This window comes from Panthera uncia, chromosome D2, assembly GCF_023721935.1.
Source record: "Panthera uncia isolate 11264 chromosome D2, Puncia_PCG_1.0, whole genome shotgun sequence".
Lineage (NCBI taxonomy): Eukaryota > Metazoa > Chordata > Mammalia > Carnivora > Felidae > Panthera > Panthera uncia.
In genome coordinates, this window is record NC_064818.1 from 58,643,782 (window position 1) to 58,663,907 (window position 20,126).

The 20,126-nt window shown below is 45.7% G+C and overlaps 1 protein-coding gene across 12 annotated transcripts in view; it reads left to right on the forward strand.

Annotated features, from left to right (window-relative positions):
* The window catches only part of GBF1 (golgi brefeldin A resistant guanine nucleotide exchange factor 1), a 119,364-nt gene that overhangs the window by 94,399 nt on the left and 4,839 nt on the right, over window positions 1–20,126 (forward strand). For 3 of the 12 annotated variants that reach the window (XM_049645615.1, XM_049645618.1, XM_049645616.1), the window contains exons 8-32: window positions 102–156; window positions 880–978; window positions 3,814–3,961; window positions 4,293–4,516; window positions 5,057–5,225; window positions 5,661–5,872; window positions 6,208–6,306; window positions 6,893–7,087; window positions 7,325–7,514; window positions 8,901–9,041; window positions 9,358–9,446; window positions 10,629–10,831; window positions 11,247–11,370; window positions 11,635–11,760; window positions 12,029–12,111; window positions 12,781–13,017; window positions 13,306–13,399; window positions 13,811–13,987; window positions 14,310–14,374; window positions 14,458–14,581; window positions 14,778–14,849; window positions 14,995–15,089; window positions 15,349–15,502; window positions 18,951–19,176; window positions 19,942–20,102. In XM_049645615.1, coding sequence (XP_049501572.1) covers window positions 102–156; window positions 880–978; window positions 3,814–3,961; window positions 4,293–4,516; window positions 5,057–5,225; window positions 5,661–5,872; window positions 6,208–6,306; window positions 6,893–7,087; window positions 7,325–7,514; window positions 8,901–9,041; window positions 9,358–9,446; window positions 10,629–10,831; window positions 11,247–11,370; window positions 11,635–11,760; window positions 12,029–12,111; window positions 12,781–13,017; window positions 13,306–13,399; window positions 13,811–13,987; window positions 14,310–14,374; window positions 14,458–14,581; window positions 14,778–14,849; window positions 14,995–15,089; window positions 15,349–15,502; window positions 18,951–19,176; window positions 19,942–20,102 — 3,562 coding nt within the window. Of the gene's footprint in view, window positions 1–101; window positions 157–879; window positions 979–1,007; window positions 2,633–3,813; window positions 3,962–4,292; window positions 4,517–5,056; window positions 5,226–5,660; window positions 5,873–6,207; window positions 6,307–6,892; window positions 7,088–7,324; window positions 7,515–8,900; window positions 9,042–9,357; window positions 9,447–10,628; window positions 10,832–11,246; window positions 11,371–11,634; window positions 11,761–12,028; window positions 12,112–12,780; window positions 13,018–13,305; window positions 13,400–13,810; window positions 13,988–14,309; window positions 14,375–14,457; window positions 14,582–14,777; window positions 14,850–14,994; window positions 15,090–15,348; window positions 15,503–18,950; window positions 19,177–19,941; window positions 20,103–20,126 lie in introns of those variants that run through there. The other 9 variants (XM_049645617.1, XM_049645619.1, XM_049645622.1 and 6 more) reach the window with 6 other exon arrangements.

Consider the following 20,126-nt stretch of genomic DNA (forward strand, 5'->3'; position numbering starts at 1 on the left):
AGGGCATGCCCTGGCCCACTGCATCTTTGGGCTGTGGCTAGCATGCTGGGGAGATTTGTTGTTATCCCTAATGACAGTTCATGGGGTTCTCTATCTTGTAGGTTACCTCAGTTTAAAGAAGAACCCAAGAACTATATGGGCACCAACATGAAGAAGGTATGAGCTGCTGTCCCTCATCCAAACTTTGGTCTCTCAACTTTAGTGCTATGGGGATTTTCCTGGACACCCTTGCTTGGCAAAAACATGCTTTTGCCTAGACAGGTCTGCTTGGAATCTAAAAAATAGCTATCATTCATTTAGTGAGAAATTTATTCTTCCCCAGATACCTTTCCTTCCCCAACCTTTCCTTCCCAGCCTATCTTTGTTGACCCACCACATAAGCTGGTGAACCAGTCCTTCATGGAAACTTGGTAAGGCCCATCAGATTGGGCTAAAAATGTATGTTGATAAAAGTGAACGTTCTGCCATCCCCTCAAAGCCCAGACTTGTCAGTAGGTAGGAGGCCTAAAGAGGCTATGCCCTAAGTCCCACCATAATGCTGGATTAGAATGGGCCCACACTTGGGCTTGTCTCTGTTGATGAGACAAATTAAGCCTGACTCTAGATCAGAAGGTTCTCAAACTGATAAAAGAATGTGATCAGAAGAATGGCCTCTTTCTATTTTAAACTGAAGTCCTGAACTTCACAGACCTCTGATGAGGATTCTACTTGCAACCCTAAGAGGTTCTTCCCGTGGAGATGGCCCTTGGCTGTTTGGTGCATGCACCTGACCTTCCCTTCTCCCCAGCTCTCCATCCCTATTCCTGCCCTATGCCCTATTGGCGTGTGTCTGAATTTATTTCACTTTGTTTAAATCGTTCGTTTGCCTGTCTTTCACAGATTTCTCCATGTCTCCTCAACAAACTGGAGCTAAGTAGTGGGGAGCAGACCAAAGCCCTGAACCAGTTAGAGAGGGTACTACTCTTTAAGAACCTCAAGGTCTCTCTCCCTCTCCCTCTCCTTTCCCCCCTTTTTATTTATTTAAATGTTTATTTTTTTAATATGTAACATCTGGGTCACATTTCCATTGTGCAGAGCACAACTTACCCCTACCTAATAACACAGCACGGTTTTGGAAGAGTTGCATGTGTTTGTAGCTTTGCAGTGTTGGGAATTTCCCTGGGGGCATCTGGTTGCATGGAGGCAGAAGGAAGCTTTGAACTGGTGACATATCATGTAGTGAGCCTGGATAGAGAGCTTGGGTCCTGCTGACATCTTGCGGGGATGTTAATATCTACCAATTTGGGGGAACTGTGAGGGACCTCTGAGCAAGCCCCTTCCCTCTTCTACCCTTTGCCTGTCTCAGAGCTGGCATATGGAGCTTAAGCACAGTCTTTGGCTCTATTTAGATACCTGAACTGGGTTTGGAGGGAAAGGATAGTCCCATCTAGTTGGGGTCTTTTATTTTTCGTAGTTAGTGTTAAAGCGTTCCTTCATTCCCAGGTTTAGGACTCTAAGTGGAGGGGAAGGAGCTGGATAGCTCAAGATGGGTTCTGCAGAGATGCTCTCTGTCCCTTAAAAGTTGAGATGTAGAGGAGTTTAGGGGAGAGGTCCAAGTTAAAGATTACCCCTAACCCCATATCCCTGCTTTAGGAAGAAGAGGGAGAGAAGGAGGTATGGGCTGTCTATGTTTAGGCTGTCACATGAGTGGCATTCTGGAGGTGTGATTGTGGAAATCCAGGTCATTGAAGATTAAAAGAACTGTGTATGTGTGTGTACACCTAGGTCCCTAGGCCTGCATTCTTTTTGCACAGTGTCCATTTTCATTTATGTGCTTGACTCATCTCAAGTTGCAGCTCTCTCTTCAGTGGCTACCCTGCCTTTTGCCATGATTATTAACCTAAGACCTGCCCTTTCTTTGTAAAGCTTATACTGCCCTTTGGAAATACAAAGTTATATGGATTAGGTGTTGGAGGGTTCCATGAACAGGGAGCATAACTACTTTGTCAGGGCTGAGGCATTTGTGAGAATTGGAGCTTCTCATCCCCTACTCCAGCCAGGAGGCAGAGAATACTAATTGAAATGATCAGGTTGGAGCTAGTTTTGCAGAGATTAAAGAAGGAAACAGACAGGACTAATCCTGGTGTCAGAAGGAATCTCATTGAGTGACTGGTTTCTCGGTGGAAGTAGGACCACCTGGAGTCACTAAAATTGGGAATCCGCCTAGAGAGAAAAGATATCTCACAAAAGTGGATCCAGATGTTAGTATTTTTGGACCTCAGTGACAATTGCCAATAAAGCTAGGAGGTTCTTGTTTTCCCTCATTAATCTCTTGAGCTTCTTGACTGTCTGTATGTTTGGCTGACTCTTACTCCCATAGGTTTTTTTTTTTGTTTTTTTCGTTTGTTTTTTTGTTTTTTTTTTTACCATGAACTTTCTTCAGATGAGCTTCAGTGGTTACTAGAGAGAGCATTCTAGTTCCTGTTTAACCACAGTGCTCAGAACACTTGAAGTTCCATTCTAGGTATATGACTGTAGGCATTCTGGCGATGGTGGCATAGTATAAATCCAGTGTGAGGTTGTTGCCACATTAGTAAGAGCTGGGTGTGAGGCTCAACTTTTGGACCTCTCTCCTTTCTGGGTGGAGCTTTTGGTAAGGAAGAATTATATGGTTTCTAAACAAAGGATTAATGGTTACCCAGGTTCTGGAGGGCTTGGGGGAGGTTGAAGAAGGAGGCCTATCCCCCAAATGCTAGAAGGAATTGAACAGGCCAAGGATGACAGTGTATATTTGGCCTTTAGAAAGAGGCTCTTACTTTGTTAGAGCATTCTGATGATTCCTCGACCATTACAGTTACCCAGTCCAGGAATGGTCCCTTAGTCTAGAAATAGTATGGTATAACTGTGGAGGGACTGGTAAAGGACTGGTCTCAAACCCTAACAGAAGGCATCAGGACCAGAAAAAATGAAATGGGCTTAAATAAAGTAACTGTGAACTGAGGGTGGAGAAAATGCATAAAAATTTATATCCTAGAGTAGTTCCCACAATAGGTTTTAGAAATTTTCCTTTGTAACTAAAAGGAAGCTATAGGAAATATAGCAGGACAGAAGAAAACAGAATAGAGCAAGGTACAAGAAATCAGTAGCCTTACCATCTGAAAACATAAAACTGCATCTAGAAAGACCCAACAGTGAGACAGGAGGTCTCACTGATGTACAAAATTGGGAGCAGCAGCATGACATGACCCTCCATCCTTAACTCCAAAAATCAGCTGGGATACCACTCCTTCCTTAACTCCTTCCTTGACCACTTTGATACAAAAATTTCAGAGTCAGGGATGTATTTAGGATCTAGGCCCCGTTCACGAACCAGTAGGGAAGCTAAGAGAGTGACAGGGAAGGAATAGACTCTCACAGTTGGTTAAGAACCTAGGAGTAGAAGGCTCTGCTACAGATAGTTGAGGAGCAAAGCCCTGGAGTCCTTGTAGATCTGAAGCCTCAGGCAAAGGAACCTCTGCCCTTAGCTTTTCTGCAGGAGGGTCAGGCACCATCTACAGGACTTAAGATTGCCACCCAGGACTCAGGGAAGCAGAGTAATATGTGATCAGCTGAAAAGCAGAATGTTTAGGAGGTCACCAGGCTGACCTGTGAAATGGCAGACGTAGAAGCAAGGTTGGAGGAATAGGAATGTGCTCTGATGGTCTAGATTCTTCCTTTGCCACAGACACGGCATATAGGCTGTTTTCTAGGGACCAGTAGGAATAAAAGAAGGGAGATTTCTAGGGAAAGAGTCTTAGTTTGAGTACCAGTGCTAATGAGGTATGATATTTCCAGCTGAAAATGAGAGCAGGAGGCATGAGTGATTCATCCAAGTGGAAGAAACAGAAGAGATCCCCCCGGCCTCTGCGCCATATGACCAAAGTCACACCGGGTTCAGAGCTGCCCACCCCCAACGGAACTACCTTATCCTCTAACCTCACTGGTGAGTGCCCTGGGTTGCTTCCTCTAATTAGAATAGATAGAAGAAAACCTTCCTCTCTCAGGCATTTTAACATTGAAAACTAGTCAACTGAGGGGCTTTGGTCTTTCTGCTAAGAGTAAAAAGGGAAAACTCCAGGTCTGTTCAGACTGTGACCACTTAGCAATTCTGCAGTGACTTTGGGTTGTTATCCTTCCAGAGGAACTGTGACTACTTTAGAGACCAGTGTATGCAGAGATTAGTATGTGGTCTAGGAAAAGAGCCCCTAGTGCCATGGAGGCTATGTTTTTCCTACAGTCTCTTTTCTTCAAGCCTCGCCTACTTTGCTTGGCAGGGGGAATGCCCTTCATTGATGTGCCCACTCCCATCTCTTCTGCAAGTTCAGAAGCTGCCTCAGCAGTGGTCAGCCCCTCTACAGACAGTGGCCTGGAGTTCTCCTCCCAGACCACCTCCAAGGAAGACCTCACTGACCTGGAACAACCTGGCTCTCCAGGGTATAGCACAGCTACAGAGCCTGGCAGCAGCGAGCTGGGGATTCCTGAGCAGCCTGATCCCCAGGTATGGCTTTAAGGCCCCTCTCTAATCTTCTAGTGTAGAATTGGCTTGACCCTTTTCATCCTTTATCCAGGTTTTGGTTCAAAAGAAGGTCAGGTTGGGGGCGGGGGGGGGGGTGCGGTGTAGAGTTACTCCATTATTTCTTATTTCCTAGAATCAGCTGTGCAATCTAGAAAATCCACAGCATGACTCACTGTAAGAGGTAGCTCATGGGATTTATCAAGTCTTGCATACAGGTAGTACTAGGCAAAGGGGAGGGAAATGGCCATGGCTTTGGAAGATAATGATATAAATCCCAAGCCTATGAGAGCCTCTATTGTTTCTAGAGTTCTAGTCACTTTAGGTCAGTGATGCCTCAGGAAGTGTTTTCTGAGTCCTTCACACTCCTGCCCTGAGCCATCTTGCATTGATTCATAGCTCACTGAGCTGGCCTTACACCTGCAGTCCATTAGAGACACTTGGAGCTTAAACACTTCAGGGGGGAGTAAGTTCCAAGTTGCTCTTGCTTCATCCCTCTTCCTATCGCCCTGCTGCTGGTCATAGCAGGAAGGGATTCATGTGGAAAAGGCCCAGTCAGCATCCGTGGAATCCATCCCCGAAGTGTTAGAGGAGTGCACATCCCCTGCTGACCACTCTGATTCTGCTTCTGTTCATGACATGGATTACGTCAATCCCCGGGGTGTACGCTTTACACAGTCCTCCCAGAAGGAAGGTGAGTTCTCTCAAGCAGTCTCTGCCTATTCACCTCCCCCATCCTGCCCACTAAGCATCCTGAGCCTAGATGATCTTGGACCCAAGGTGTCTGCTGTCCACATTTTCTAGTCAGGAAATGGAATCAAGCCAGGGGGACTTTGGCATGGATGGAGCCCTTGCCAACCTATACAGAGAGGGACTTTGATGAACAATAGGAAGTGAGAGGGAAGAATAGAAAGCTTGAGACTTTTAACAGAAAGTAGGGTCATCAATTCTGATTCCCTTTAGTAAGTGAGACTAGTCTTACCTTTCCAGAAAAAAAGCTTTTTTTAAAAAAATTTTCTTGAAGAGAATCACTTATTTGAAATTGCCTTGTATAATGCAGGGCAGTCCAGGCCAACTTTTCAGTCCAATTGTTTCCTGACATTCCCACTTTACTTCTGGCTTTCCCCAGGTACAGCATTGGTCCCCTATGGTCTTCCCTGCATCCGCGAACTCTTCCGCTTCCTCATCTCCCTCACCAATCCACACGACCGCCATAATTCAGAGGTTATGATCCACATGGGATTGCATTTGCTGACAGTGGCTCTTGAATCAGCCCCTGTAGCCCAGTGCCAAACCCTGTTGGGCCTCATCAAGGATGAGATGTGCCGCCACTTACTCCAGGTAAGACTGGACCTCTAGAGGGTCTCTGAGCCCTTGGCTATTTTCCACGGTCTCTCAGGGACCAGGGGGAGCACAAGGAGGTTTGGTTGATTGGTGAAAAGAGTATAGGATCCAGAAAAGAATCTCCCTTCCCAGTTGGCCAGTGGTCATCATCAAGAGGACTCTACTAGTTCTCTGGGGACTCTGGCAGCCAGAAAAATATAGGAATGGCTAGATATAGTTTCCTTAGAGTACAGGACCTTAGTGGCAACTTCACAGAGTTTATTATCCTACTTTTCTCTTGGTTGAGCCATAGGTTCAGAAACCTAATGATTTAACCCTACTCTGATCTCCAGCTACTCAGTGTAGAGCGACTAAACCTTTATGCTGCTTCCCTGCGGGTATGCTTCCTACTGTTTGAGAGCATGAGGGAGCACCTCAAGTTCCAATTGGAGGTGAGTTTCTTGAACTTGGATAAAGAAAAAATAGCAAGATATATAGCATCTTCAGCTCTGTCCTGCTGCGGGGATGGGATTTAGGGGCTCCTAAAATCCTAGAGAGCTATTAGCCTCTGTAGTTTGGTTCCTTGGCTGTCCTCTTTGGTGGAGAAATTAAAGGGAGCCCAGAGAAAACTGGTTGGCTATAAAATGAAAGAAGCCAAATATGAGGACTGGTGGACAACCTCACTATGAGTGGGTACAGGTTTTCTGCCCAGCAGTTCCTCTGCAACACAGGCAGGCAAGTCAAACTGGCTTTGCCACTAAGTTGCAAAAAGGAACTCTGAATAGTACCAGGTAAGGCTCCCATAGAAAGCACAAAGAGGGCAATAGGCAACTTGTTTTGGATCAGGCATAAGGTAGAGAGCCAGGCCTCCCCCAATGTGGAGGCCAAAGAGAAGGACGGAATGTCTTTAAGGATATGTTAACGCATGCCTCCTGGCTGGGCGTCTCCTTCTTGTATTTAATGTTTTTCCTGTCTAATTTTTCTCTTCTGTCTTGAATCCTTATCCCACTCAAATGGCTATTACTGGGTTATTGCCAGATGTACATCAAAAAGCTTATGGAAATCATCACTGTGGAGAACCCCAAGATGCCTTACGAGATGAAGGAGATGGCACTGGAGGCCATTGTGCAGCTCTGGCACATCCCCAGCTTTGTCACTGAGCTCTATATCAACTATGATTGTGACTATTACTGTTCCAACCTCTTTGAAGACCTCACCAAGCTGCTGTCCAAGGTGCTGAGCATTATTACTGTCCTCTAGAAAGAAGGCTCTATTAAGGAAATCTCTCTGGTGGTAGTGAGCATATTATACACGGGCGGGGGGGGGGGGGGGGTACAACACTTGAAAGCTGGGGAACAGGAAGAAGAAAGGCATTTTCTCAGGGCAATGCAGAAGTTATAGGTGGTTTCAGGATTTTTGGAAAAAGATAAAGTATTAACCTCAAGTCTACTGAATCTGTTTACTTTCCAGAATGCCTTCCCTGTGTCTGGTCAGCTCTACACAACACACCTCCTCTCTCTTGATGCCCTGTTAACAGTGATTGATAGCACTGAGGCCCATTGCCAGGCCAAAGTCCTCAACAGTCTTACCCAACAAGAGAAGAAAGAAGCAGCTAGACCTGGCTATGAGACAGTAGATGGCATCCGAGAAGCCAGCAATAGTGAGAAGCATTTCTTTCTTTGAGGATCCCTGGGTTCTATGCTTATCATTTCTCTACTCACCAAATCCTCTCTCCTTATATCACTTCCACTGGGGGCTCTCCCAGTTCTATGTTTCCAGGATTTGGTGGTTTGAATCATAGGCTAGGCAGGCAGGTTCGCAACACTCATGGATTTGTCCTTTTCTTCTCCATACTTTGGCTTTCATTTAATAATAATAATAAATTATTAATATAATTATTAATACTAAATATAGTAATTATTTAAATTTATTTATTAAAGTATAGTTAACACACAGTGTTATGTTAGTTTCAGGTGTACAGCATAGGAGAATTATTTATTTATGGGGGGAAAGAGAACCTAGATTAAAGGATATAGGACTTCTGTTCCTGAGAGCTCCAGGCCCTACTGTCCCCCACCCCAGTATCTGCTTCTACCCTAATTAATCTTCTCTGACATCCCCTTGAGACTGAGGTTGCAGATGACCAGAGAATGGGACTGGGTAATCTCTATTAAATTATAGAATCTAGGGGTGCCTGGGTGGCTCAGCTCAGGTCATGATCTCGCAGTCTGTGAGTTCGAGCCCCACATTGGGCTGTGTGCCAACAGCTCAGAGCCTGGAGCCTGCTTTGGGTTCTGTGTCTCCCTCTCTGTCTGCCCAAACCTCACTCATGCTCTGTCTCTCTCTCAAAAATAATAAATAGGGGTGCCTGGGTGGCTCAGTTGGTTGGGTGTCTAACTTCAGCTCAGGTCATGATCTTGCAGTCCGTGAGTTCGAGCCCTGCATCGGACTCTGTGTTGACAGCTCAGAGCCTGGAGCCTGCTTCAGATTCTGTGTCTCCCTCTCTCTCTCTGCCCTTCCCCTGCTCATGCTCTGTCTCTCTCTGTCTCAAAAATAAATAAAGACATTAAAAATAAATAAACTTAAAAAATTTTTTTAAATAATAAATAGACATTAAGAAAAAAAATATATATATATGGGGCTCCTGGGTGGCTCAGTCAGTTAAGCGTCCGACTTTGGCTCCCGGTTCATGAGTTCGAGCCTCATGTTGGGCTGTGTGCTGACAGCTCGGAGCCTGGAGCCTGCTTCTGATTCTGTGTCTCCCTCTCTCTCTGCCCCTCCTCCACTCTCGCTTGCTCTCTCTCTCTCTCAAAAATAAATGAACATTAAAAAAAATTTTTTTTTAATTAAAAAAAATAAATTATAGAATCTAATGCTTAGCTAACCTGACTACTTGTTTGGGATTAGGTTTGTCCTATTCAGGGCTGGTGACCTATGTGGGTCTATGTGGGACCTAGGCAGGTCTCCTTGACCTGGGACTCAACTTCTCCTATAACTCTGTTTGGCTTCCTACCCCATCTTCATTTGTCTTCTTCTCTCTTACCAGCTGAGAGAGCAGCCAACGACAGGAAACCTGTAGGCATAGCCCCAGATGTCCCAGGCCTACATTTACCAGGTGGAGGGCGGCTGCCAGCAGAACACGGGAAGCCAGGATGCAGTGATCTGGAGGAAGCTGGTGACTCTGGGGGTGGGTACTGGGTATCCATGATCCTCAGCCCCCTCAACTGGAGGGTCTGGTAGAGAGCAGAGGGGTGGGGTGCACAGACACCCTAGGGCAATATGTGGGTAAACCTTGGCTGCTCACCCATGCCCTCAAACCTGGAGAGAGGAAATAAAATGTTTGGAGCCCTAGAAGATAGGATTTGTAGGAAGACTGATGAAGACAAGAAAATTTCTGAGTCATTCTCCTTTTTTTACTAGAGTATATTGGCAACCTTTCTAAAAGCCTGGGAAAAGAGATCTTATGGGTATTTTCTTCTCTTCCACCCATCTCCCATTCCTAGCTGACAAAAAGTTTACCCGGAAGCCACCTCGATTTTCCTGTCTCCTGCCAGATCCACGGGAACTGATTGAAATTAAAAACAAAAAGAAGGTATATATAGCGCTATCTCCAGAGCTTAACCTCTGCCTGCCTCTGTCTGGGTGTCTTTTGTAGGGTTTGTGTCTCAAAGGATAAGGGAGAGTAGCAGCTCATTGAATGGTTTCCCAAAGCTAATCTTTGCAGTTTTTTGGGACTTCAGCAACCCCCCAGTCTCCTTTGAAGACCTTCACTTCTAAGCCTTATAATTAAGCATACCCTATTGTGTGCCTCTGGGCAAAATCTGCCCTAGGTGACAGCTAAGTGTTACTGGTGGTAACAAAAGCCTGGGACCTGGTGTCATGTGTCACTGGAGGTTAACTGGTCATCTCAAGCTCTGAGGTGAAGATTGGCAATGAAAGGAAATTGACATTTATCTGCTGCTTTAATAAAATTAAAATAACTGTGTGTGTGTGTGTGTGTGTGTGTGTGTGTTTTAAAACAAAGAAAACCTCTCTTTTAAAAAAGAAATGTTTATTTCTGAGAGAGAGTGAGTGAGCAAGCATGCATGTGGCAGGGGCAGAGAGAAAGAGGGAACAAGAGAATCAGAGGGAACGAGAGAATCCCAACCAGGCTGTGTGCTGTCAGTGTAGAGTCTAACATGGGGCTCAATCTGACGAACCGTGAGATCATGGCCTGAGCTGAAATCAAGAGTCAGACACTTAGCTGACTGAACCCCTCAGGAGCTCCAAGAAAACCTTTTTTTCCTCTTATGGTCAGCCTAAATGACTTTGGTTTATGTGTCCCCTTAATTACAGGGCTGTGACTAGACAGATAAAAAGTGGAGTTATCATCATAGTTAGTTCACCTTGTCCTTAAGAGCTGGGAAACCAAAGTAAGAAGAGAAATCCAAGCTAGGCTGTAAACTGATGCCAGGATGGCCGTAAAACTGGAGAGAAGAGAACCTCCTCTAATCTCTCTTTTACTTTTTCCTGATCCCCAAGTTGGTGAAGGGCTGTCCTATGCATCTTGGGAATTCAGAAATGAGTGAAAAGGAACTCCTCAGCCAGTTCTAATTAGACATGAAGATTGGGGAAAGCTAGAGTCGGTATGGTCCAGCCTTAGTTTTGGAGTCACTTAGAACCACATCCTAGGAGCCGGTTAGGTTACCAACTGTGGACCATGATGGAGCCCAGCCTGGCCTTGTCTGGTTTAGGAGCAGAGCATCTTGTGACACCTCTGGTATTTCTCCTCCAGCTGCTAATCACGGGCACAGAACAGTTCAATCAGAAACCAAAGAAGGGGATCCAGTTTCTGCAAGAAAAAGGCCTCCTCACCATCCCAATGGACAACACAGAAGTAGCCCAGTGGCTCCGAGAGAACCCTCGGCTGGACAAGAAAATGATTGGAGAGTTTGTGAGTGACCGCAAAAACATTGACCTGTTGGAGAGCTTTGTAAGGTGAGGAAGCTGTAAGAAATGGGGGACATAGGTCACATACTCTTCCTCTTCCCATGATTTATGTCTGTTGGACTTGAAAGTGTCTCCAGCAAGATAGCTTTGGGAGCCATTCCATTCTGCATAGAGAGCATTGCAAAGGGATGGAACAGGGTTACTGAGCACAAGGTAGGTTATGGGTTCCAGTGGGTGAGATTTCCAGGCAAGAACTCACTGATGTGGAAAGGACTAAAGTTAGGAGTTGTCAGATTCTACTCTGTGTTAAAGATGACCAGGAGATAGAGATGACCCCTTTTCCAGAGACTTGAGCCTCCTCTGTTCTAGTATAAGAAGGTTAGAGGGACTGGAGCTAATAGGGAACCCAACATTTGCAGCTTATATATCTTTAGTCTCTTCATCCTTCTTCCTTTCCCTGTAGCACCTTCAGCTTTCAGGGTCTGCGGCTGGATGAAGCTCTTCGTCTCTACTTGGAAGCCTTCCGCTTACCTGGGGAAGCACCAGTCATCCAGAGGTTGCTGGAGGCATTCACAGAGCATTGGAGGGTGAGTTGAATGGTAGGGCCTGAGCCCAGCATCCCAAGTTCATTTGACTGAGGGTTTTTATGGCTCCTGCTGCTGTCTCCTTAGAAGGCTGAGAGCAGCATCAGTGAGCTTTCTATAGAAAGGCCAGCTTCTGTTAAGGAGTTGGCAAGAGGTTGGCAGATTTCTTTCTGGGAGCCCTACTCTACCTAGCATTGGCCATTGGGTTGGTAGTAAGGGTTTGGCCAGAGAAGGGCATTGACACAGATGGGGTCTTTGCTTTTTCAGAATTGTAATGGCTCCCCATTTGCCAATAGCGATGCCTGCTTTGCCCTGGCCTATGCTGTCATCATGCTTAATACTGACCAGCACAACCACAATGTTCGCAAACAGAATGCACCCATGACTCTAGAGGTAAGTTTGGATCCCAGCCAAGGCAGAGAGGGTCCAGCACAGTTTTGGGGGTGTAGCAGGAAGGACATGGGATTTCCAGTGGGTGCAATGGACAGAGTCTGTCCAGGGGAATTAGGGAGGGCTGACCAATCCAAGAGAAGAACTGTGTTAGGGAGGTGGGTTCTTTCACTTTCTGTTTCCTGAGTCCTATTTACCATAGACCCAGGAGTTCTTTGGGGGGGCTTCAGTATTCACACATGGGGGGAAATGCTTATTGGCCTGTCTTTAGGAGTTTCGCAAAAACCTAAAAGGTGTGAACGGAGGCAAGGACTTTGAGCAAGACATTCTGGAGGACATGTATCATGCCATCAAGTAAGTATTTGTGGAAAATAGTTTGGCTTTCTATTAAGCAGAAGCACACTGCTTCCTTTTCCAGATTTTAGAGTCACAGCAGACTTCAGTGATTCATATGCCCTGGATTCAGCCTTGAGACTCAGCTGGGCAGCCCCTTCCTTCCCATTTTTTCCTTAAAGAAGCCTGAACAACACTGGAGCTCTAGGATTCTGAGCCAGGATCTAAACTGCCCCTGCTAAGTAGAGTATCATGGGCTCATTTTCTGAACCCAAAGCAGCTGGGTTTTCTTGTCGAGCTCACAAAATGCATTCTGAAGCTGGTAGAGGACACAAGAGGGGCTCTGGAGGGTGAGGTTTGGGTCAGAAGTCAGAGATGGACACTTAGGTTTTTCACTGTAAATCAGAAAAGATAGAAATGTTCATCCTGTCATACCCAGAAAGACTGTGAGATCTCACTAGAGGACTAAAGGCCACAGTTAGAGACAGGGCTTTGAGATTATGGGGGATTATTGGACACTCCCTTTTTTTCTCCCTGGTCCCACTGGTGAGTAGGAAGCAGACCACTGAGCTGCAGTTTTGGTGACCTCTCATTGACGGATTGAACCAGTATGGGCCAAACCTGTTGTCCTAGTTTGGAACCAGTCAGGTTCACAGCAGTACACCTACTCTTTCCTTTACCTCTGGACAGGAATGAGGAAATTGTGATGCCTGAAGAGCAGACAGGCTTGGTTCGGGAGAACTATGTGTGGAATGTGCTGCTTCATCGAGGTGCCACCCCAGAAGGCATATTCTTGCATGTGCCTGCTGGCAGCTATGATCTTGACCTCTTCACCATGACCTGGGGCCCCACTATTGCTGCTCTCTCTTACGTCTTTGACAAAAGCCTTGAGGAAACAATCATCCAGAAAGCCATCTCGGGCTTCAGGTAGTTCAGCTTTGGCCTTGGTCTTGACCTCCTCCCACCTCTCTGAGTTAACATGGTTGCCTCCATGCCTTTCAGACTCCTGCTCTTAAGTTTCTTAGAAAGGGATTTCTCTTGAGTGTTTGGAGGGAGTCCGAAGCTTGAGAAAGCTCAGTCTTAAACAAACTCAAGAGTAGAAGGTTTCTTCCTGGAACTGATTGGGGAAGAATCCCAAGTAAGCCTCCTCAGGGACTTGGAAGGGCTGCCTGGCCTTCCAGTGACTCACTCTGTTTCTGGGATGTGACATTACAGGAAGTGCGCCATGATCTCCGCCCACTATGGCCTCAGCGATGTATTTGACAATCTCATCATATCTCTGTGCAAATTCACAGCTCTCAGCAGTGAGGTGAGCAGCGGCAAGAACTATGTACTTAGAGTTCCAAAGGAGGACCTCTCTTTTAGTCATGGATCTATCCTTATCTGTGGAGCTGTTTTCTCTCAGAGTATTCCTTCACTCCCTCTAGACTACAGCAGCACTTAGGCCATTTCTGTTTCACACCCCTTAGGATGAGAATAATGTCACCTCATGTATTGTAACCCCTTAGGATGAGAATAATGTCACCTCATGTAATTGGGATGGGAGAGGAGATACATCACTGGGGAAAGCCTTGTCCAGGTTAGCCCTTCCGACCAGTATTAGGAGGGATTGAAGCGTAGCAAACAGAAGGGCCCTCAGGGAGCCATAGGCAGAGTCCTAGAGATCTTCTTTCTAGATATTTACCAGACCCTAAGCCTTTTCTCATCTTCTTTTTTTTAGTCTATTGAGAACCTGCCTAGTGTGTTTGGAAGCAACCCCAAAGCCCATATTGCAGCTAAGACGGTATTCCATTTAGCCCATCGTCACGGTGACATCCTGCGGGAGGGCTGGAAGAATATCATGGAGGCCATGCTGCAGCTCTTCCGGGCCCAACTGCTACCCAAAGCTATGGTGGAGGTAATTCTTATAGGAGACTAATAACAAGGCAAAAGCCTGTAAACTCTGTGCTATCTGTGTATTGAACTGGTTGAAAGTAGCACTGGGCCTGATGACTGCTGAAGCTTACCAAGAACACCTCAAATGTGAGACCACAGATCTTGGGTGAAGGGATAGCTATAAATGAAGGCTGGTATAAACCATTGCCGGTCACCAACTGTAGGGGGTCTAGTCAGTAATGTGGGGCAGTGAGCTTCAGGAAGAAAGCCAGAGAACTTTACATGGAGGAGCAGGAAATGCAAAGGGCATATGGAGAGAAATTATTCTTGGCCTGATTTTCCAGGTAGAAGATTTCGTGGATCCCAATGGCAAGATCTCTCTACAGAGGGAGGAGACACCATCAAATCGGTGAGGGCAGATCAGAGGCTAAAGGCTTCGGGAAGGGAAGGTCAGAACTCTGGAGCTCACCAGGGCTTGAACTCTTTCTACAGAGGAGAGTCAACAGTGCTAAGCTTTGTGAGCTGGCTGACACTAAGTGGTACTGAACAGTCTAGTGTGCGAGGCCCATCCACTGAGAACCAAGAGGCCAAAAGAGCAGCCTTAGACTGTATCAAGGTAACTGGCCTGCCTACCCCTGGTAAACAAGCCTAGATCCCTCCCTACTAGATAGATGCTGCCCTAGGAACTGAAGAGTAGAATCACCCAGGACTTGTGGCCAGAGCTCACTCCTACTCTCTCTCCCTACCTCTTGGGAATATTCTCTTCCCTCCAGTGCTTGTCACTGACCCCCTCTCTCTCATGCCCCCTCTAGCAATGTGACCCAGAAAAAATGATCACAGAAAGCAAGTTTCTTCAGCTGGAGTCACTGCAGGAGCTCATGAAGGTACAGAATGAAGAGGAAAGAGAGATGAAAGGGCTGGCTGTGTCTAGGAGGGGAGGTGGGGACAGTGATGTTTAAATGCCTTAATTTCTGTCAGGGCAGGCCCAAGGGGCTGGTTTCTCCATGCTTTCCTGCTGTTCTCCTCTAGGCTCTAGTCTCAGTGACACCAGATGAAGAGACATATGATGAGGAGGATGCTGCTTTCTGCCTGGAGATGCTGCTGAGGATTGTGCTGGAGAACAGGTAGAAGGCAGTCTTTAGGCAGGCCTCATACTGGGCTTGTGCCAAAGGGATGGAAGACTGGAGCCATCTTGCTGAGTGGGCTCTAGGGGCAAGAAGCACATGAAGCTGTAGACAGTGGAGGAGAAGCTTGCTCATTATACCTGCCTGCTTAGGGTATAATAACCAATGAGCCCTGAAAGGCTTAACCTGGATCTAAAAAAGAGACTTATTACCTAGTGGCCTCTCCAACTGAAACTGTCCTCACCCTTATGTTCCTCAGGGACCGTGTGGGTTGTGTGTGGCAGACTGTTCGAGACCATCTGTATCACCTATGTGTCCAGGCACAGGATTTCTGCTTCCTTGTGGAGCGGGCAGTGGTGGGGCTGCTGCGCTTGGCCATTCGACTGCTCCGCAGAGAAGAGATCAGTGGCCAGGTAAGCAGAGTGCAGCTGGGAGGGCAGGCAGTTATGCAAGGGACTAAAGCCACAGTGTCCGTTATGGGTAATGCCCGAGACAGAGAGTAAGTACATTTAGTGCTAAATAGCATGAGCCCAGTGACCTGTCACAGGGCTGGAGGAAATCTAACAGCTGGCATTGGGGATGAGCCTAAGCTGGTCCTTAGCATCTCTGCAGGTTCTGTATCTGCTCTGCTCTGTAGGGCTGGATGGTTACTGCCTTGTGGCATTCTCAGCCCTATACCTGGTTTCCTGGTTCTCATGCTTAGGACCCTCCTGAGATCTCTTGGCTCAAGTATAAAAGACAGCCAGCATAGAACTAATAAGTGACTTCAGCAAGGTTACAGGATATTAGATTAACACAAAAAATTAATCACATGTCCAGATACTAACAGTGAACGTATAGAAAATGAAACCAAAAACACAATATTTACAAGTGCTTCAAATGAAGTGAAATACTGAGATACACACCTAACAAACATGTATAGGATCTGTATGCTAAAAAGTATAAAGTTCTAATGAAAGATATCAAAGACGATCTAAATAACTGAAAAGGCATACCATGTTAATGAATTTGAAGACTCAGCATAGTAAAGATGTCAGTTCTCCCATAAATTCATCTGTAAGTTTAATACAATGGAGAAAATCCATGAAAATCCCAGCAAGGTTTTTTGTAGGCCTAGGCTTATTTTAAAATTTAGATGGAAAAACACAGGCCCTAGAATGGCCAGACATCTTGAGAAAGAAGGAAGAGGGAAGAATCACTCCATCTGCTATTAAGGCTTACTGTATAACTGCAGTAATCAAGACTGGTATTTGTGGAGAGACAGACCCATAAAGCAGTGGAACAGAAGAAAGAACCCAGAAATAGACCCACACAAAGATGCTCAACTAATTTATTTTCAGCTTATATATTTAATCTATTTTGAGAGAGAGCAAGCATGCACGTGAGTAGGGGAGGAGCAGAGAGAGAATCCCAAGCAAGCTCCATACTGTCAGCACTGAGCCTGATGCAGAGTTCGATCTCACAAACTGGGAAATATGACCTGAGCCTAAATCAAGAGTCGGGCGCTCAACTGACAGAGCCACCCAGGTGCCCAGCTCAACTAATTTTTTTTTACAGAAGTGCAAAAACAATTCGGTGGAGGAAGGATAGCTTTTTCAGTTGCTGGAACAATTGAAATCAGTGGGTGGGGAACAAACAAGTGAACCTTGACCTAAGTATTATACCTTATAGAAAAATTATTTCAAAATGAATCCTAGAGGGCACCTGGGTGGCTCAGCCGGTTAAGGGTCCAACTTTTGATCTCAGCTCAGGTCATGATCTCATGGTTCATGAGATCAAGCCCGCCATGGGACTCCATGCTAACAGTGCAGAACCTGCTTGGGATTCTCTCTCCCCCTCTCTCTGCCCCTACCCTGCTCATGCTTGTGTGCGCTGTCCGTCTCTCTCTCAAAATAAATAAACATTAAAAAAAAAGAATCATAGATTTAAATGTAAACTGTAGAAGTATGAAACCTTTTTTTTTTTTTTTTCTAAATATAGTTAGGCTAAGTAATTTGGGTTTTTTTATTAAACTTTTTTAATGTTTTTTTTTTTAATTTTTTTTTTAACGTTTATTTATTTTTGAGACAGAGAGAGACAGAGCATGGACGGGGGAGGGTCAGAGAGAGAGAGAGAGACACAGAATCAGAAGCAGGCTCCAGGCTCTGGGCCATCATCAGCCCAGAGCCCGATGCGGGGCTCGAACTCACGGACGGTGAGATCGTGACCTGAGCTGAAGTCGGACGCTTAACCGACCGAGCCACCCAGGCGCCCCGATGTTTATTTATTTTTGAGAGAGGCAGAGACAGAATGCGAGTGAGTTAGGGGCAGAGAGAGAGGGAGACACAGAATCGGAAGCAGGCTTCAGGCTCCAAGCTGTTAGCACAGAGCCTGACACGGAGCTTGAACTCACGAGCTGTAAGATCATGACCTGAGCCAAAGTCTCAGGCGCCACCCAGGTGCCCCAGAGTACGAAACCTTTAAGAAGAAATACAGGAGGGTATCTTCAGGAGGTAGGCAAAGTATTCTTAGACTTGATACCAAAAGCACAATCCATGAAAGGAAATATTGATAAATTGGACTCTATCAATATTAAAACTATACTCTGTGGAAGCTAATGTGAAAAGGATGAAAAGATAAGGAGCATATCTTTGCAAATTACATATCTGAGAAAAGACTAACATCTAAATAAAAGAACTCAAAATACAACAGTAAGGAAACAATCCAATTAGAAAATGGGCAAAAAATATGAATAGACATTTCACTGAAGAAGATATACAGATGGCAAATAAGCACATGAAAACACTTAAATGATGTTCAACATTATTACCCCACAGGGAAATGGAAATTGAAACCACAATGAGATATTACTACCCACCTACCACAAAGACTAGAGTAAAAAATAGTGATAATACCAAATGCCAGCAAGGGTAAAGGTCACTCATATATTGCTGATGGGAATGTAAAATGGTACAGCTCCTCTGTCAGCAGTTTCTTCATAGAACTAAATATGCAGTTACCACACAATCTAGCAGTTGCACTCTTGGGCACTTATCCCAAAGAAATTAAAGCCTACTTTCTCATAAAAACCTATTCATGAATGTTCATAGAAGCTTTATTTGTAATAGCCCAAAACTGGAATCAGCCCAAATGATTTTCAACAGGTATAGTTAAACTGTGGGACATATGTCCTTAAGTCCTTAAGACTGTTCAGTAACCAAAGCAACAAACTATTGATAAACACAACAATTTGGATGAATCTCCAAGGGATTATACTGAGTGAAAAAAAGCCAATTTCAAAAGGCTATATATTATATAATTCCATTTATATGACATTTTTGAAACGACAGGATTTTAGAAGTTATGAACAGATTGCCAGGGGATAGGGATGGGGGCAAAAAAGAGGCAGATGTGTTTATAAAAGGGCAACACGGGGAATCCTGTGCTGGTGGAACTATTCAGCATCTTGACTAGCGAAGGCTACATAGACCTAAAATTAGGTGACTAAGTTGACTAAGTGACTTAGGTGACTAAGAACCTAATACACATATGAGTAAAGTAAAACTGGGGAAACCTGAATAAGATCAGTGGATTGTATCAATATCAGTATCCTGGTTATCATATACTATAGTTTACATAACGTTACCATTGGTGTAAATGGGGCAAAGCATAGAAGAGATCTCTCTGTGTTAGGTTTTACAGCTGCATATGAATCCATAGCTCAATAAAATTTTTAATTAAAAAAAGACTGAAAAAAAGAAAAGACCAGCAGCAGGACCAGTTGGGTCCTAGCCAAACCATCCTCACTGGCCTAAGAAAACTGGTGGGAAAGGAGACTAGACAAGAAGCTGTGTGCCCACTTCCTGCTTCCCATCCACCTAGGTGCTGCTCTCCCTGCGCATTTTGCTACTAATGAAGCCCAGCGTGCTGTCCCGAGTCAGTCACCAGGTAGCCTATGGGCTCCATGAACTCCTTAAGACCAACGCAGCCAACATCCACTCAGGTGATGACTGGGCCACCCTCTTCACGCTACTGGAATGCATTGGCTCAGGCGTAAAACCTCCAGCTGCACTGCAGGCCACAGCCAGGGCTGATGCACCTGATGCTGGTAAGCCCTTTCCCAGGGAGACCCACATTGGCAGATAAACAGTTATGGCCCCAGGGGTTGAGACAGGAAAACAAAATACAGGCTATTGCATTTAGCAGATTAGACACCCCTGGCTTCTGCCATCTGCTTCCAGAGCTTCCTGTACCCACTGGCCTTTCCCCAGCACCCATGGGTTAAACAGCATGAAAGCTAGTAGGCAATATAAACAGCTATAATACCAGGCTTCCTACTGTCCTGAGGACTGTTTTATCAGAAACTATGTCCTCACCACCACCCGCACCCCCTGACAGCTGCTACTAGATACCATCAGGAGCCCAAATTAGCCTGCTGCCACATTTGGTCAAGAGAGAATCTGTCCAGGGGCATCTGGAAGTCTCAGTCGGTTAAGCATCTGACTCTTGACTTTGGCTCAGGTCATGATCTCACAGTTCATGGGATCAAGCCCCATGGTAAGCTCTGTGCTGACAGTGCAGAGCCTGCTTGGGATTCTCTCTCTTCCTTCTCTCTCTGCCCCTCCCCCACTCATGGTCTGTTTGTTTCTCTGTCTCTGTCTCTTTCTCTCTCTCTCCCCAAATAAATAAACAAACTTAAAAAAAAAAATCTGTCCAGACCATCCTCCAGCCCTCTGATGACAGGGTTGAAACTAAGCTGGACCAAGAGAGAGGAGAGGCCAGGCTTCAGCACCTACTTCTCAGAACTGAAATCATCCCTCATCCCAGTGTCCCCCTTTCCACCCTGACTCTGCCCTTCTCCCTGCTGACTCAGGGGCCCAATCAGACAGCGAACTCCCATCCTACCATCAGAATGATGTGAGCCTGGACCGAGGATACACTTCTGACTCAGAGGTCTATGCTGACCATTGTAGGCCTGGCAAGATCCACCGATCAGCCACAGATGCTGATGTGGTCAACAGCGGTTGGTTAGTGGTAAGTGAGCATACAGGTAGTGGG